We start from the raw sequence: 19,945 nt of genomic DNA, 5'->3' as shown, positions 1-19,945 counted from the left end.
TGTCTTTTTTACTGCTGTAATTTTGCAGTGTAACTGCTGTTATTAGAGTGCAGTATAACTGCAGTTCAACTGCAAGTACTGCATCCAAAATACCACAGTCGACTGCAGTTAGTGCACTTTTAAAACTGCAACCTTTTTAGTAAGGGTGAGATCTGGCAGGCGACTGCAATGTAGCCAGCCTGGAACTCAGACAATAATATATTCAATTTAGCAGACACTTTCATCCAAAGCAACTTAGTCATGAGTGAATACATTTCCCTATGGGTGGCCCCAGCGGGAATCAAAACCACAATCATGGTGTTGCAATTGCTATGCTCTACCAACTGAGCCATACAGGGACAGTGAAAGTCAGTAGTGCTACAGCCTTCCAGGACTGTTACTGAATATCCCTTGTGGTGTAAGGGGTACCTTCTTGTCTATTTTATCATGTACAGTGACTTCATGAATTGTACTGTAAGCTGCCAGGTCTCCCTCGAAAAAAGGGATCCCTTATCTCAAGGTACTTAAAGGTTACAATTATAAAATGTGTAAATAAAATAATACAAAATCTGCTATCACTGTATTTGGATAGTCCAAATACTGTCAATGGTTTGAAGATGTTCAATAGATGATCAACTGTCATTTCAACTAACTATCCACTAACTAGGAATGTGCTTCTTTCCCTTTCAAGGTGATTCGATATGTATCTAGTTACATGGGCTCCGGCATGATACAGGAATGATACATTTCAGTTTGAAATTATTTGATGCGATTCGGTTTGATTAGAGCAGTGGTTCCCAAACTTTTTATAGTCCCCGTACCCCTTCAAATGAGTGTGAGATTTTGTCACAACCTGGCTTGTGGGAAGTGACAAAGAGCTATTATAGGACCAGGGCACAAATCATAATATAATAATCTTTATTTAGCCATCTTACATATAAAACCTTATTTGTTTATCAAAAAGTGTGAAAAACTCACCACAGGTTAATGAGAAGGGTGTGCTTGAAAGGATGCACATGTTGGGTTGTATTGTAGAGAGTCTCAGCCTTAAATAATTTTCCACACACAGTCTGTGCCTGTATTTACTTTTCATGCTAGTGAGGGCCCGAGAATCCACTGGTTGCAATGGGCATCTGTGTCTTAACAGCGCGATTTGCCAAGGCAGGAAACTCTGAGCGCAGCACTATCCAGAAATCTGGCAGTGGCTTCTGATTAAATTACATTTTCACAGAACCGCTTGTTGCATAACCAGCACACTTCTGTATGTTGTAAAAGCGTTACATGGTCGCTGCCCATATCATTGCATAATGCAGAAAATGCACGAGAGTTCAGGAGCCTTGCTTTAACAACGTTAACTATTTTCACTGCAGTGTCCAAAACGTCTTTCAACCTGTCAGGCATTCCCTTGGCAGCAAGAGCCTCTCCGTGGATGCTGCAGTGTACCCAAGTGGCGTCGGGAGCAACTGCTTGCACGCGCCTACCACTCCACTATGTCTCCCTGTCATGGCTTTTGGGCCATCAGTACAGATACCAACACATCTTGACCACCAAAGTCCATTTGATGTCACAAAGTTGTCCAGTACTTTAAAAATATCCTCTCATGTTGTCCTGGTTTCCAGAAGAGGATGTCTTCCTTAATTGACCCCCCATAAATGTAACGGACATATACCAGGAGCTGTGCCAGGCCCGCCACGTCTGTTGACTCATCAGCTGTAATGCATATAAATCACTAGCTTGTATGCGAAGCAGTAATTGTTTCAAAACATCTCCTGCCATGTCACTGATGCATCGTGAAACAGCGTTGTTTGATGAAGGCATTGTCTGTATATTTTTTTGGCCCTTTTCTTGTCACGGCTGTCGTAAGGAGAAGCGGACCAAAGTGCAGCGTGTGTGTCGTGTTCCACATTTTATTTACACTGTGAAACTATGCAATACATATAAATAAACTGAATGACAAAAACAACAAACCGTGACACAGAGTTGAAACATACACTGACTCAAAGATAATATCCCACAAACCCAGGTGGAAAAAAACCCTACTTAAGTATGATCTCCAATTAGAGACAACGAGGACCAGCTGCCTCTAATTGGAGATAATCCCAAACAAAACCCCAACATAGAAATACAAAACTAGACCCTGACAACATAGAAATAGAAAACATAGGAAAAAAACCTGTCATGCCCTGACCTACTCTACCATAGAAAATAACATCTTTCTATGGTCAGGACGTGACATTTCTCCCATTATTGTCCCAGTCATATCCACGGCAGCAGGAAGATTTAAGTCCTCCACAATAGTATGGGGTTTGCCTGTCCTAGCCACTCAGTAGCTTACCATATAAGACGCTTCTAGACCCTTCTTATTAATGGTATCTGATGGTTTTATACGTCGTCTTTATTCTCGCTCAAAAACTCCTGTGGCTTATTTTTCAAATTGTCATGTTTCGTTCCTAAACGTCTGCGCAAGAGTGAAGGTTTCCCGCGAGAGAGAAACGGTTAATGTGATTGGATGTTAATTATTTGACTAGGCAACCTGTATTTTCTATTTTTTATTTTACTTTTATTTATACAGGTTTTTTCTCATTGAGATAATATCTCTTTTCCAAGAGAGACCTGGTCCAATAGCAGCAGGGGGAACAACGTTTCAGACAAAACAACTTACATACACTAACACAACATTAAACAAGGGAGGGAAAAAAGTATTTGATCCCCTGCTGATTTTGTACGTTTGCCCACTGACAAAGAAATTATCAGTCTATAATTTTAATGGTAGGTTTATTTGAACAGTGAGAGACAGAATAACCACAAAAAAATCCAGAAAAATGCATGTCAAAAATGTTATAAATTGATTTGCATTTTAATGAGGGAAAAAAGTATTTGACCCCTCTGCAAAACATGACTTAGTACTTGGTGGCAAAACCCTTGTTGGCAATCACAGAGGTCAGACGTTTCTTGTAGTTGGCCACCAGGTTTGCACACATCTCAGGAGGGATTTTGTCCCACTCCTCTTTGCAAATCTTCTCCAAGTCATTAAGGTTTCGAGGCTGACATTTGGTAACTCGAACCTTCAGCTCCCGCCACAGATTTTCTATGGGATTAAGGTCTGGAGACTGGCTAGGCCACTCCAGGACCTTAATGTGATTCTTCTTGAGCCACTCCTTTGTTGCCTTGGTGTGTTTTGGGTCATTGTCATGCTGGAATACCCACCCACGACCCATTTTCAATGCCCTGGCTGAGGGAAGGAGGTTCTCACCCAAGATTTGACGGAACATGGCCCCGTCCATCGTCTCTTTGATGCGGTGAAGTTGTCCTGTCCCCTTAGCAGAAAAACACCCCCAAAGCATAATGTTTCCACCTCCATGTTTGACGGTGGGGATGGTGTTCTTGGGGTCATAGGCAGCATTCCTCCTCCTCCTCCAAACACGGCGAGTTGAGTTGATGCCAAAGAGCTCCATTTTGGTCTCATCTGACCACAACACTTTCACCCAGTTGTCCTCTGAATCATTCAGATGTTCATTGGCAAACTTCAGACGGGCATGTATATGTGCTTTCTTGAGCAGGGGGGACCTTGCGGGCACTGCAGGATTTCAGTCCTTCACGGCGTAGTGTGTTACCAATTGTTTTCTTGGTGACTATTGTCCCAGCTGCCTTGAGATCATTGACAAGATCCTCCCGTGTAGTTCTGGGCTGATTCCTCACTGTTCTCATGATCATTGCAACTCCACGAGGTGAGATCTTGCATGGAGCCCCAGGCCGAGGGAGATTGACAGTTCTTTTGTGTTTCTTCCATTTGCGAATAATCGCACCAACTGTTGTCACCTTCTCACCAAGCTGCTTGGTGATGGTCTTTCCAAGCCCATTCCAGCCTTGTGAAGGTCTACAATCTTGTCCCTGACATCCTTGGAGAGCTCTTTGGTCTTGGCCATGGTGGAGAGTTTGGAATCTGATTGATTGATTGCTTCTGTGGACAGGTGTCTTTTATACAGGTAACAAGCTGAGAATAGGAGCACTCCCTTTAAGAGTGTGCTCCTAATCTCAGCTCGTTACCTATATGAAAGTCACCTGGGAGCCAGAAATATTTCTGATTGAGAGGGGGTCAAATACTTATTTCCCTCATTAAAATGCAAATCAATTTATAACATTTCTGACATGCGTTTTTCTGGATTTTTTTGTTGTTATTCTGTCTCTCACTGTTCAAATAAACCTACCATTAAAATTATAGACTGATCATTTCTTTGTCATTGGGCAAACGTACAAGATCAGCAGGGGATCAAATACTTTTTCCCCTCACTGTATTTCTACCATGACCTGTTCTAATTTTTGGTACTGTTAGAAGCAAATCAGAACGGGACCGTAATTTATATGTATTTACTGACCTGACTAAAAAAGAACAGAGATAAAATGGCATTTTACCCAATATGGCCTTATAAATCAGTGTATACCAGTGTTTAAGCCTACGCAAGGTCAATGACGACCAGCCAACAGCGCTGTAGAGATCACAATAATGTGTTAGACGTTTCTGATTTGTAATGAACCTGAGGGCTGCATGATACACTGAATCAAGTGCTCTCAGGGTAGTGACTGGGGCCTGCATATATATATATATAACATCACTAAAATCTAAAACCGACAGTAATGTACATCGTACCAGCTCCTTCCTGGCCTCAAAAGAAAAACAAGTCTTATGCCGGTAATAAAATCTTATTTTCAGCTTGAGCTTCCTTATCAAGTTCTCTACATGCACAGTGAAGCTCAGCTTATCATCAACCCACACACCCAAATATTTGTACACTTTAACTTGCTCTATAGTATGTCCAGCCAATGTAGCAATGACATGATTTGTAACATGCCTGGCATTTAAAAATACCATGCATTTTGTTTAACCCGAATTTAGAATCAGCTTTAAATCATACAGATTCTGTTGTATGATGTTAAATGCTCTTTGGGCATTTTCAAAAGCTAAAGATAAACTACTACCACTTGAATAAAGAACAATATCATCTGCATAAAAATGAACATCCGCTGTTTCAATAAGATCCCCAATGTTGTTGATATACAAAATGAACAACAGTGGGCCCAAAATAGAACCTTGCGGAACACCTGAGCACACCACTATGGACTCAGATTTACAACCATCCGCCATTACACATTGTGTACAATTTGATAGGTAATTTATAAACCAATCTAGAGCATGACCAGTAATTCCACAACATTTTAACCTTTGCACTAACACAGCATGGTCCACGGTGTCAAAAGCCTTCGACAAATCAATAAAAACAGACACACAATGTAACTTCTTATCAAGAGCACAGTGGATGTTATTTAAAACCTTCAATATTGCTAAAACAGTGCTGTGACCAGACCTAAAACCTGATTGCATTCCATTTAAGATATTGTTTTCTTGGAAGTAGGTCTTTAGCTGCCTACTAACTAAGGACTCCAGTACCTTTGATAGTACAGACAATTTTGATATGGGTCGATAGTTGTCAAGTAGCGAGGGATCTCCACCTTTCAGGAGAGGCAGTACAAAAGCAGATTTCCATAACTTGGGGATTTCCTTAACATCAAGCGTAAGATTAAAAATACATGTTAACGGGGGAGCAATGATGTCTGCGGCTAGGTGTAGGAGGCGGGGGTCTAGTTCATCAGGGCCAGGGGATTTTTTTAAATCAATTTCTTTCAGGGCTTTACACACTTCTGAAACAGAGAAGGATGAAAAGGAGAACCTGGTGAAGGAGTACACAGGGGTGTCAGATAAATTTATAGGGGGCTCAATTATACCTTTGACCTTTTCAAATAAACTGCCTGCATGTAAAAAATGCTGGTTCAAGGCTTTCAGAATGGAAGTTCTCTCAGTTACAATATGTTTGTCAACCAACAATTGTTTAGGAAGCTGTGTATCTTTTCTGCACTCCAAACCTTTCACTACTTGCCAAAATTTGGATGGATTATTTAAATTTTGTGAAGTAGATTTCAGGTAGTGGTCTGCTTTCAATTTACGGATCATAGCCACACCCATATTTCGAAGACATTTAAAAGCCATCCAATCAACTGCCAAACCAGTCCCTCTTGCTTTAGCCCACATAGCATTTCGTTCCCTTATGATTTTCGTAAGTTCCTTAGTAAACCAAGGGTTCTCTCTGCCCTTAATCCTGAATTTTTTAAAAGGGGCATGCCTATTGTATACATCCTGGAATGCATTGTGGAAGTAAGAAAAGGCTAGTTCAACATCAGGAATTAATTCCATTCTATTCCATTCAATGCTAGATACATCATGTAAAAAACCTTGAATATCAAACCGCTTCCAGTTTCTTTTCGTAATAACATGTGGAGATTTCTCACAATTTGACATTGTGTTGTTATTTCGCTGAACACTAGATGGTTTAATTTTGGGGGGGGGGGCAGTGAAACAAGGCTACTCATGCGTGAAAATAACCTCACCCAAATGTATAGCCCCGTTGGAAAATATAAATGTACTGTTTGAAAATGTGAAGAAAGAATTACCTAGCAAATTACATTGGTTGTCACTCAACTAATAAAGCCTCATATTGCACAAGCCATTTTACAAACATTTGAATGCTGAAGGTGACGTGCAGATGTGCCAGATCAGGAATAGGCCTACCTCTCATTGGTCAGCGCAAGCAATTTTACTAGGCTAATGATATTGCCTAGGGTTGTTTGACCTGCAAAATAACATGTAAATCAATGACTGTCAACATAATTACACACTTAGTTCGACACCGAAGTAGAGGACACAGTTGTCACAAAAGAAGAGAGGTATTTTCGGAGGGTAGAAAGAAAGTAATTTTTGCAAAGAATGTTAGTGAACCGGCAATTTGTAATGTTTGAATCTATTTTCTGATCGATGCATGCTACATTTGGATCGGTTTGGGGTCCCGCAGTGAGATGCACTCGTATCTTAAACATTTGAACCGGGCACCGATGGGTATCGGTGAATCATTATATCCATACCTCTAACCCCAACCTTAACCCTAAGCCTGACCCCTATCCTAACCCTAAACTTAACCCTTTCATGGGGGGTCACTCACCATGCGCTGGCCGCTCATCACCTCGAGCAGGTCAAGGAGGCGAGCCCCATCTCTAAGGTCAGAGAACAGGTCCAGCACTGTTGTGGGAGGGCTCCTCTGGGACAACACAAAGAACAACATCTCTGTTATAATCCATGAGGTATTGTAATTCATATGATGACTTAGGTGGATAGACAACTTCATGATTATTGTTAGCTAGGCTCAGATTGGCTGATCCGAAATATTACAAGAGATGCTGAAAACACACTACCGCTTCATGCTATTCAAACTTTTTATAAACACATCAACGAACCTACATGATATCATATTGGAGCAAATTATATTTATTGCACAGTGAAGTGAAGGGGGGGTTGTATTATAAACTGGTTACCAACGTATTTAGAGCAGTAAAACAAAATATTTTGTCATACCAGTGGTATATGGTCAGCCAATCAGCATTCAGGGCTAGAACCAGCATTCAGGGCTAGAACCACCCAGTTTATAATTCTATACAAGCTACAGAAAAGTTTAAATCAGTGAAGGTGGCTTGTGTATATAGGTCTTGTTACAGAAGTAATAAGATATAATAGATCACAGGTTATCACTTTTATGATGAGAGACTGAAGTAGTTGGAATCTGGTGCTGAGCACGTGGATGTGGGAGTGGCGGTGGGAAGCGGGGTCAGCTCACCTTACAACCTGCTAGCCTGCTCCACTGCCCAGGCTCTATTAATACTTTAGCCCCCTGTCGTACAACCCCCCCTTCACTTCACTGTGCAATGAGTCGGCATTTGTCTAGTAGTGCTAATGTCCTAATGTCCTAATGAGCCCGTCACAACAGTGAAGGCAAGTCACAGAGCTCCATGCAGTGAGAGATTTAACAAGTTCTCCCCAGAGGCGCGACTCATTTAAAAAAAATAAAAATAATATATATATATATATATATATATATATATATATATATATATATATATATATATATACTTTATATATATATATATATATATATATATATATATATATATATATATATATATACTTTATATATTTCTGTGGGGGAGGGTTTTTATATATTTATTAAGATAGGACAGGACAGTAAAGAGGAAACAGGAAAGATGGGAGATATTGTGAGTCAAAGGGGCAGTGGGTCGGATTCAAACCCTTCTCTGGTATACATGTTTGCCGGAGTCTGGGATACTAAGCGCCGGACCACACAGGCCACACTCCTCATGTTTTTAACCTGAAAACATCGGAGTGATGGAAGCCTTCGACAGTAATGACAGCTGATTTCAGCAACCGATCTGACAAGAAGTGTCTTTGTAGTCTCATGACAGTAACAATTATCTACAGAAGCTTATTAAGTTGGCTTTGTGCCAAACCGTGGCTGACTCGTGTGCATCTTGCATGCTGGCCTCATAGAATGGTAATAAAGTTCTAGTATATGACGCTCATAACAGCATCATGTAGAGACTATACGAGGGATGTTTTACGAGTGGTGCTACCGGTTAAGTTTGGACAGGGCATTGCAGATGAGAGTGGTGAGGTTATCCATCTTAAAATAGCATTGCAAATGAGAGTGGTGAGGTTATCCCTCTTAAAATAGCATGTTTCAGTTGAAAAGTGTCTCTTGGAAAGTCAAATGGAAGGGAAAGCTGTGACGATTTATCTCCAGATATCTTTCTCTCTTCTCTCTTCTTTGTTTTTATGTTCATAACTTAAACCTATACAAGTTATATCTGTCCAGGAAACAACATACAGTTGAAGTCGGAAGTTTACATACACTTAGGTTGATTAAAACTCGTTTTTCAACCACTCCACAAAATTCTTGTAAACAAACTATTGTTTTGACAAGTCGATTAGGACATCTACTTTGTGCATGACACAAGTAATTTTACCAACAATTGTTTACAGACAGATTATTTCATTTATAATTCACTGTATCACAATTCCAGTGGGTCAGAAGTTTACAAACACTAAGTTGACTGTGCCTTTAAACATCTTGGAAAATTCCAGAAAATTATGTCATGGCTTTAGAAGCTTCTGATAGGTTAATTGACATCATTTGAGTCAACTGGAGGTGTACCTGTGGATGTATTTCAAGGCCTACCTTCAAACTCAGTGCCTCTTTGCTTGACATCACGGCAAAATCAAAAGAAATCAGCCAATACCTCAGAGAAAAAAAATGTTAAACCTCCACAAGTCTGGTTCATCCTTGGGAGCAATTTCCAAACGCCTGAAGGTACCACGTTCATCTGTACAAACAATAGTACGCAAGTATAAACACCATGGGACCACGCAGCTGTCACACCGCTCAGGAAGGAGACGCGTTATGTCTCCTAGAGATGAACGTGATTTGGTGCAAAAGTGCAAATCAATCCCAGAACAACAGCAAAGGACCTTGTGAAGATGCTGGAGGAAACAGGTACAAAAGTATCTATATCCACAGTAAAACAAGTCCTATATCGACATAACCTGAAAGGCCGCTCAGCATGGAAGAAGCCACTGATCCAAAACTGCCATAAAAAAAGCCAGACTACGATTTGCAACTGCACATGGGGACAAAGATCGTACTTTTTGGAGTATGTCCTCTGGTCTGATGAAACAAAAATAGAATTGTTCGGCCATAATGACCATCGTTATGTTTGGAGGAAAAAGGGGGATGCTTGCAAGCTGAAGAACACCATCCCAACCATGAAGCATGGGGGTGGCAGCATCATGTTGTGGGGGTTGCTTTGCTGCAGGAGGGACTGGTGCACTTCACAAAATAGATGGCATCATGAGGGAGGAAAATTATGTGGATATATTGAAGAAACATCTCAAGACATCAGTCAGGAAGTTAAAGCTTGGTCACAAATGGGTCTTCCAAATAGACAATGACTCCAAGCATACTTCCAAAGTTGTGGCAAAAAGACTTAAGGACAACAAAGTCAAGGTATCGGAGTGGCCATCACAAAGCCCTGACCTCAATCCCATAGAAAATTTGTGGGCAGAACTGAAAAAGCCTGTGCGAGCAAGGAGGCCTATAAACCTGACTTAGTTATACCAGCTCTGTCAGGAGGAATGGGCCATAAGTCACCCAACTTATTGTGGAAGGCTACCCGAAACATTTGACCCAAGTTAAACAATTTAAAGGCAATGCTACCAAGTACTAATTGAGTGTATGTAAACTTCTGACCCAGTGGGAATGTGATGAAAGAAATAAAAGCTGAAATAAATCATTCTCTCTGCTATTATTCTGACATTTCACATTCTTAAAATAAAGTGGTGATCCTAACTGACCTAAGACAGGGAATTGTTACAAGGATTAAATGTCAGGAATTGTGAAAAACTGAGTTTAAATGTATTTGGCTAAGGTGTATGTAAACTTCCAACTTCAATTGCATGTGATGTAATGTTGCTATACATTTTAGACTGATGTTACCTGACACACACACGCATGCACAGACACAAGCATGCACGCACACGCACACACGCACACACGCACACACACACACACACACACACACACACACACACACACACACACACACACACACACACACACACACACACACACACACACACACACACACACACACACACACACACACACACACACACACACACACACACTGGACTTTCCATCTTTAGACTCACCTTAGATAGTTGAGCATTGATCCAGTTGGTGAAGGTTCTCTTCTGAATCTGTTCTTGCTCCACTATTGGGAAAAGAAAGGCGCTACATTACATAGCCTGCATCACAAATGGAGTACTGTTTACCAGACCCATGAGACTCTGGTGAAAAGTAGTGCGGTATGTAGGGAATAGGGTGCCATTTGGGATATATTCAATTGGTGAGTCAAGAATAATTTGAAATTAGTTATTTGTTCCAACATAGAAGAAAAGGGCCAATATTGCAGAAATATATAAAAAAACAGCATAAATTTACTGTGTTACAGTATGTCTTGTTCACACTTTGAGTATGATGTATTCATCAGTGAAATCACTATGAACTTGAATGAATCAGTCAGAAATTCTCCATTGCATATGATGTATGCAATATCCATATAACTTTCCCAAAAATAGACTGAAAAACACACATGAAAGTTCTTTAGACAACTGCTACCCAAATCGGGATGCAACCGTTCAGGCTACACTTACCAAAGTCAGAGTATTCAGGGACCTCTATCTCCATTTCAGATTGTTGACCCTCCATTCTTAAGCCGCCCAGTGGATCATGACCAGACACAAAACTCCACTCTGTCTGTCTGTCTGTCTGTCTGTCTGTCTGTCTGTCTGTCTGTCTCTCTCTCTCTCTGTCGGACTCTCTTCTCTGCCTCTCTCCTTGAGTATCAGAGTATGATGACCAGACACAAAACTCCACTTACAACTCAAAATATCTCTCTCTCTCACTCCTGCTCTCTCTCCCTTCCTCTCTTTCTCTGTGGTTGCCGACAGGTTATCTTCAGACCATTCCTTACAGTGGAGCAAGGTTTTTTCCTGTGCTAATTAAGGATAGCTAGAGACAGCTTTGGGTCTGGGATCTGGCCAAGGTGTTCATGATACATGACGGGACAAGATCCAAAAAATGTAAGACACACACACCACCAACACGCACACCCACACCCACACCGGCAAAAAGGGTTTACAGGGCCAAAAGACTGCACCACTTAGTGCTACATGACAGGACAGGCTCCAAGACTGTGAGACAGCTTTCTCGCTCTCGCTCTCTCTCACACAGACACGCAGACACACAAATCAAATCAAGATTCATTTATACAGCACAATTCAGACATGGAATGCAATGCAATGTGCTTCACAGGAAAAACGAATATTACTACACAACAAACATATGAGGATAAAAAACAAAATAATAACAATAAAAACTGAAATACTAAATATATCCACAGTTTCGGCACCCCTCAGGTTCTCTGGCAGGCTATTCCAGAGGCTGGGGGCGTAGTAACTAAAGGCTGCCTCTCCATTCCTCTGGATAGTTAAAAGGCCAGTGCCAGAGGACCTGAGGGACCTACTGGGTATATAACTTAAAAGCATGCCTGACATGTATTGGGGTGTACAATCACGGATTGATTTAAAAACCAATAGAAGAATCTTAAAATTAATTCTTAAACTCACAGGCAGTCAGTGCAGAAAACTTAAAACCAGTATGTTTTGCCAATGGCTTTCTTGGGTAGACCAGACAGGAGAGCATTACAGATGTCAAGCCTCTCTGTAGCAGTCTGAAAGAGAAACGGCCGCACCTTGGCAATGTTCCTCAGGTGGTAAAAGCTATTTTGGTCACATTCCTAATGTGCAATTTGAAATTAAGTTCAAAATCTAAAATAACACCTTTATTGCCCGTGAATTAAAATGTGCGGCCAGATTCTCTCTCTGTGGTTTGGCGCCAACAATAAGTACCTAGGTCTTGTCTTGATTTCGCTGGAGGAAGTTGTGAGCCATCCAAGTATTTAAATCACTAATACAGTCTAATAATTTATCCGTGGAGCTAAAATCCTCTGGTGACACAGAAATGTACATTTTGCTTAAGAATGGAAGGTTGGAGATTGGCTGAAAATATCTAAGAGCTGAAGAATCTAGAATACTTTTCTTCAGAAAGGGTTTCACCATAGCAGTTTTAGTGCAGTGGGGAAAGTGCCTGTGAACAGGGAGTGATTAACAATAGCTCGCACTTCTTCAGATATGCAATTAAAAACTGTTATGTAGAAGGTTCAAGAAGGCAGGTAGAATGCTTAAGTTGTGATATCACTTTCCTGAGCATGTCTGTATCAACCAGGGAAAATAAATCTGCCTTTGCGTGGTAGGCTAGGACACATATCAAACTTCTCATCAGGTCTTACTTGACTGATACCCAGCCTAACGTGTGTTATCTTATCTCTGAAATATGTCACAAACTCATCCCATTTAGACGTGGAGGAAAGTTCACATAGGTTTGCGGGGGTAGGATTTATCAGGCCATCAATGGCCGAGAAGAGTATTCTCAAGTTATACTGATTATTAGTGATCAAGTTAGACAAATGAGCCCGTCTGGCATTTCAAATTGCCTTGTTATGCAGTACCAGTCAAAAGTTTGGACACACCTACTCATTCAAGGGTTTTCCTTTATTTTTACTATTTTCTACATTGTAAAATAATAGTGAAGACATCAAAACTATGAAAGAACACATATGGAATCATGCTTTTCCCCCCAAAAAATAAACTGCATTGTTGGTTAGGGCTTGTAAGCATTTAACTGTATTTGGTGTATGCGACAAATAACATTTTATTTGATGTAGTAACCAAAAAAGTGTTAAACAAATCAAAATATATTTTCGATTTTATATTCTTCAAAGTAGCCACCCTTTGCCGTGATGACAGCTTGCACACTCTTGGCATTCTCTCAACCAGCTTCAATCTTGAAGGAGTTCCCTCATATGCTGAGCACTTGTTAGATGCTTTTCCTTCACTCTGCATTCCAACTAATCCCAAACCATCTCAATTGGGTTGAGATTGGGTGATTGTGGAGGCCAGGTCATCTGATGCAGCACTCCATCACTCTCCTTCTTTGTCAAATAGCCCTTACACAGCCTGGAGGTGTGTTTTGGGTCATTGTCCTGTTGAAAAACAAATGATATCCCACTAAGCGCAAACCACATGGGATGGCGTATCGATGCAGAATGCTGTGGTAGCCATACTGGTTAAGTGTGTCTTGAATTCTAAATAAATCACAGACAGTGTCACCAGCAAAGCACCCCACACCATCACACCTCCTCTTCCATGCTTCATAGTGGGAACCACACATGCAGAGATAATTCGTTCACCTACTCTGTGTCTCACATAGGCATGGCTGTTGGAACCAAAAATCTCAAATTTGCACTCATCAGACCAAAGGACAGATTTCCACCGGTCTAATGTCCATTGCACGTGTTTCTTGGCCCAAGCAAGTCTCGTCTTGTTATTGGTGTCCTTTAGTAGTGGTTTCTTTGCAGAAATTCAATCATGAAGGCCTGATTCACTCGGTCTCCTCTGAACAATTGATGTTGAGATGTGTCTGTTACTTGAAGTCTGTGAAGCATTTATTTGGGCTGCAATTTCTGAGGCTATTAACTCTAATGAACTTATCATCTGCAGCAGAGGTAACTCTGGGTCTTCCTTTCCTGTGGCGATCCTCATGAGAGCCAGTTTCATCATAGCGCTTGATGGTTTTTGGTATACCACCCCTACCTTGTCACAACACAACTGAATGGCACAAATGCATAAAAAAATGTACTTTTAACAAGGCACACCTGTTAATTGAAATACATTCCAGGTGACTACCTCATTAAGCTGGTTGAGAATGTCAAGAGCGTGCAAAGCTGTCATCAAGGCAAAAGGTGGCTACTTTGAAGAATCTCAAAAGAAAAAATTAATAAAACCCCTTGAATGAGTAGGTATGTCCAAACCTTTGACTGGTACTGTATATGTCAAGTTGCTCTCTCAGAATATCATTATGGACCTGAAACTTTGACTTTCTCCACTTCCGCTCTGCCTTTCTGCAATTTCTCTTTAATATATTAGTTTCCTCACTCATCCAAGGGGTTCTCTGTTCAGATGTGGCCTTTTTCAACTTTGCCAGAGCTATGGAATCAATAGTTGCCCTTAATTTTCTAGTGAAGTTATTAACTAAATCATCACAAGAGGAAGGCAGAATAGGTGATGGTGTACTGTTCATACACTCAATAAAATCTGTAGCAACTTCAGAGGTAAGATAGCATTTCTTAATAATGTGTTAGCACAGTATTAACCTAGTAGTAGTAAAAAAATACACAGTGGGGATCAGATAAAGCAACATCAACAATAGAGGATATGTCAATAGAAAGCCCCTTGGTAAAAACCAGGTCCAGATGATGGCCGCGGTTATAGGTGGGCACACACACAGGCAAAAGGGGTGCAAAGAACTGCACCACGTAGTCCCCAGACCAGGGCCAATATCCACAAGGCATCCCAGAAAAGGTCCTAGGAATCCTGTTAAAAAAAAACGTTTTAAGACAACAAAAACACTCCCAGCTCCGAGTAGATTTTAGGATGTTGTTAAGACACTGTCCAGACACTCTGAGCCAGGAGCAAAATCAACTCCTAAAAGTGTATCTCACCTGGTAATCATGACAGCTTGAGGAAAGGAAAGAGCAAAGGAAAGAGTGATAACGCTCATTGAAATTGTTGCAAATGATGATGGAGAATAACCAATTGCGATGAGAAAATTGCTCGCTGTGAACTCTATAATACTCCTCAACCATCAAATGTTGCAATGGTAAAACGTTTGATATAATTTTCACATAATACGATCACTTTGCCTACTCTTAATTCTTGTCTAATATGTTGGCATGCTTTAACTTGTTTTAATCAATTCTGATGGTTGTTAAAGCTGCATTTTTATAATAGACTATTACTGTTATATCAACACACTTGTCACTCCCGTTTAACAACTCTAAATAGCTTTGGCTCAGTAGGATTCAAGTCACTTGCCGATATTGTTGCATAAAAAATGTGAAAACATTTCTGTAGTCTTAAAACTGGTTTCAACAGGATTCCTATGACCTTTTCTGAGATGCTTAGTGGATACGGCCCCAGACCTTCCACCAAACATAGGGCACTCTTAAAGCTAGACTCAGCGATATGATGTAGATGCAGTATGTAAACAGCATAGTGGGTACAACTTCTCAGCTGTTTTGGTGCCCTGGCTATCAAGCTGTGAACATCGTGAAGCGAACCTGTGCACATGCGCCAATACTGTGTGTGACCGTGTGAGAGCGAAGTCTTCCATCTCGCTCATCTCAATATCTGCTGTGCTGCTCGTGGCAATGAGACTGAGTTTAACCTTTAACTTCAGTTCCACTCCATTAACAACCAGACATTTTTCAGACCCAGCGACTCAACACTTTGAGCTTTAATTGCATCAACAACAGCCATTAACCTTTCGAGCCATCCAAACATTATTAGCAAACTGTCAAATGTTCAGTTGTTTGACCCTGGCACACCATTGCATGGGAAACTCAAGAGTGTATAACTCATAGTGCAGAACCATAAATATGGCTTGTAAAGAGACAAGTCATTTCTCAGTCAGAGTGTTTGTTTAAGAAAGCAAAGTATTACAATGGCACTCTTGCTTGTTTGTATAAAGCCGGTTATGGCAGATACCCCAGTGTTTTGCCTGTTTTACAGGTTTGATGTAAACGCAGTTGAAGTTGCTCCTAGATACTGATCTACGGTCATTTTCAAATGTTTCCCCCTGGAGGAGAGTAATCTGATCCTAGCTCTGTGTAGGTCCTTATGGGCAACTTCTACCCAGATTGAGAAAGTGCCTAATTTGCCGTGCCTGAACCTGGGGTGTATTCACAAGGTATAAATCTTCACGGAAGCCCTGAGACATTGAAATTCAATATGCAGAATGAAGTGTTGCATCATGTGGAATGGTCTCCAAAATTCCTTCAAGTTGGTGGATTTGGTGCCTATAGGGCAATTCAGTCGGATGTTGGAGGGCCGTTTTGCTGAAGAATGTGTTTTGATTTTGGTGTTTTGTGTTTGCTTTTCATGTATCGTGTATATAGATATGCATTGTGTCATTGTTGTATTATGTAATTGTTGTTTATTGATGTGTTGTTTATTGCTGTTTGACAGGTCGTCATTGGAAATAAGAATTTGTTGTTAATTGACTTACCTGTATAAAAAAAAGGTGAAATAAATATAAAGTGACGTCACCTTAGACAGAAAGGTCATCTTAGACACAACCGTGACTCAGAATGACTATCCCCACACACCGACCACCTCGTGGTCATATTGCTTACACCAATCCAATGCTTTGAGCTCTACAAGAATATATTGGCGTAAGGGCTTGGGCTTTTTTGGGGATGTATGAAACAGTGATAAATATATGACTTCAGCCCTGTCCAGAAAACCCATCATCCCTAGGCACTGAACTCTTTGGATAGGTATTAGTAATATGATAGTAGCTCCACTTTTCTCACCGAGGTGTAACATTCTCCATATTGTCCAGTCCTCTCAGATTTACACAAGTGCCAAGGGGGAATTAAATCATGTTTGTCAGGTATGGGCAACTTTGATGGGGTGAAGGCCACAAAAAATCTGAAATCATCATGAGGGGCCGCAGTTGCTATCGGGTCTGCGTACCCACATCCATACCAGGATAACAAGTTTAGATAGCTGGCCGCTAAACTAACTTAGCAATCTAAAAAATGTTAGCTGACATGGGCTAATTGACTGACTATCAGTGACTGACATAACCAGAGAGAACTGCTGATGCACAACCAAATTTCGAATTTGCACCTTGTGTATTCTATTATCCTAACTCGCAACAGTAAGCTGAGTCCCTGGCTGAGTTATTTTTTTTTACACTCTCTTTGGATAATTCATTCCAATCATTTTAAAGTTAACAGCAGGTATTTTGCATGTAAGTTTAAGTATTTTGATATCTTCACAAATCTACAAAACAGCCGTTTTACATCCTGGCACAAAATGTATTTGAGAAAATCTACAGATAGAATTTCAAAAGGGGGTCCGTCAGTTGCCCAACCCTGACGTAGGTCAATCAAAACAAAATAAGAAGTTATTCCAATCCCAAGCAAATTATGCAAATGTACACTGAACAAAAATATACATTGCATTCGGAAAGTATTCAGGTCCCTTCACTTTTTCCACATTTTGTTATGTTACAGCCTTATTCTAAAATTGATTAAATGAAAAAATTTCCTCATCAATCTACACACAAAGTCCCCATAATGACAAAGCAAAAACAGGTTTTAAGACATTTTTGCAAATGTATTAAAAATGACAAATTAAAATGTATTTACGTAAGTATTCATATCCCTTTGATATGAGATTTGAAAATGAGCTCAGGTGCATCTTGTTTCCATTGATCATTCTTGAGATATTTCTACAACTTGATTGGAGTCTACCTGTGGTAAATTCAATTGATTGGACATTATTTGGAAAGGCACACACCTGTCTATATAAGGTCCCATAGTTGACAGTGCATGTCAGAGCAAAAACCAAGCCATGAGGTCAAAGGAATTGTCCGTAGATCTCCGAAACAGGATTGTGTCGAGGGACAGATCTGGGGAAGGGTACAATTTTTTTTCAGCAGCATTGAAGGTCCCCAAGAAACAGTGGCCTCCATCATTCTTAAATGGAAGAAGTTTGGAACCACCAAGACTCTTCCCAGAGCTGGCCGCCCAGCCAAACTAAGCAATCGGGGGGAGAAGGGCCTTAGCCAAGGAAATGACCAAGAACTCGATGGTCACTGACAGAGCTCCAGCATTCATCTGTGGAGATGAAAGAACCTTCCAGAATGATAGCAATCTCTGAAGCACTCCACCAATCAGTCATTTATGGTAGAGTGGCCCTCCTCAGTAAAAGGTACATGACAGCCAACTTGGAGTTTGCCAAAAGGCACCTAAAGGACTCTCAGACCATGAGAAACAAGATTGAACTCTTAGGCCTGAATGCCAAGCGTCACATCTGGAGGAAACCTGGCACCATCCCTACGGTGAAGCATGGTGGTGGCAGCATCATGCTGTGGGGATGTTTTAAGCGGCAGGGACTGGGAGACTACTCAGGATCGAGGGAAAGATGAACAGAGCAAAGTACAAAGAGATGCTTGATGAAAACCTAATCCAGAGCACTCAGGACCTCAGACTGAACCCTGAACCCAATTGAACATCTCTGGAGAGACCTGAAAATAGCTGTGCAGCAACATTCCCCATCCAACCTGACAGAGCTTGAGAGGATCTGCAGAGAAGAATGGGAGAAACTCCCCAAATATAGGTGTGCCAAGCTTGTAGCGTCATACCGAAGAAGAATCGAGGCTGTAATCACTGCCAAAGGCGCTTCAACAAAGTACTGAGTAAAGGGTCAAAAATATTTCATTTTTTTATTTTTAATACATTTGCAAACATTTCTAAAAACCTGTTTTTGCTTTGTCATTATGGAGTATTGTGTGTAGATTGATGGGGGGAAACAATTTTATTTATTTTATAATAAGGCTGTAACGTAACAAAATGTGTAAAAAGTGAACGGGTCTGAATATTTCCGAATGCACTTGCAACAATTTCAAAGATTTTACTGTTACAGTTCATATAAGGATATTAGTCAATTGAAATAGACTCATTAGGCCCTACTCTGTGGATTTCACATGACTGGGAATAGAGATATGCATCTGTTGGTCACAGATACCTTAAAAAAAGGTAGGAGTGTAGATAAGAAAACCAGTCAGTATTAAGCTGTTGATTGTGGCCTGTGGAATGTTGTCTCACTCCTCTTCAATGGCTGTGCAAATTTTCTGGATATTTGTGGGAACTAGAAAACGCTGTCGTACACGTCAATCCAGAGCATCCCAAACATGCTCAATGGGTAACATTTCTGGTGAGTATACAGGGTCATTTTCAGCTTTCAGGAATTGTGTACAGATCCTTGCGACATGGGGCCGTGCATTATCGTGCTGAAAGATGAGGTGATGGCGGCAGATGAATGACACGACAATGGGCCTTAGGATCTCGTCACGGTATCTCTGTGCATTCAAATTGCCATCGTTAAAGTGCAATTGTGTTAGTTGTCCACAGCTTATGCCTGCCTGCCCATACCATAACCCCACCGCCACCATGGGGCACACTGTTCAACAAGTTGACATCAGCAAACCACTCACCCACACAACGCCATACACGCTGTCTGCCATCTGCCCGGTACGGTTGAAACCGGGATTCATCCATGAAGAACTCACTTCTTCAAAGTGCCAGTGGCCATCGAAGGTGAGCATTTTCCCAGTCAAGTCGGTTACGACACCGAACTGCAGTCAGGTCAAGACCCTGGTGAGGACGACGAGCACGCAGATGAGCTTCCCTGAGATGGTGTCTGACAGTTTGTGCAGAAATTCTTCAGTTGTGCAAACCCACAGTTCCATCAGCTGTCTGG

General features: G+C 41.0%; 1 protein-coding gene across 1 annotated transcript in view; it reads right to left on the bottom strand.

Moving 5' to 3' along the window:
* syne2a (spectrin repeat containing, nuclear envelope 2a) overlaps nt 1-11,511 on the bottom strand; it is a 216,192-nt gene extending 204,681 nt beyond the window's left edge. The window contains exons 1-3 of the mRNA XM_082961486.1: nt 11,147-11,511; nt 10,643-10,704; nt 7,029-7,124 (exon numbers count right to left, since the gene is read on the bottom strand). Of these exons, the coding sequence (XP_082817612.1) occupies nt 7,029-7,124; nt 10,643-10,704; nt 11,147-11,201 (213 nt within the window). The 5' untranslated portion in view covers nt 11,202-11,511. The remainder of the gene's footprint in view (nt 1-7,028; nt 7,125-10,642; nt 10,705-11,146) is intronic.
* Nucleotides 11,512-19,945: the final 8,434 nt, after the last annotated feature.

The sequence above is a fragment of the Salmo salar genome, chromosome 15 (assembly GCF_965601325.2).
Source record: "Salmo salar chromosome 15, fSalSal1, whole genome shotgun sequence".
Taxonomy (NCBI): Eukaryota; Metazoa; Chordata; class Actinopteri; order Salmoniformes; family Salmonidae; genus Salmo; species Salmo salar.
Note: the sequence above shows the minus strand (reverse complement) of the source record. Positions and strands in the feature narration are given on the sequence as shown.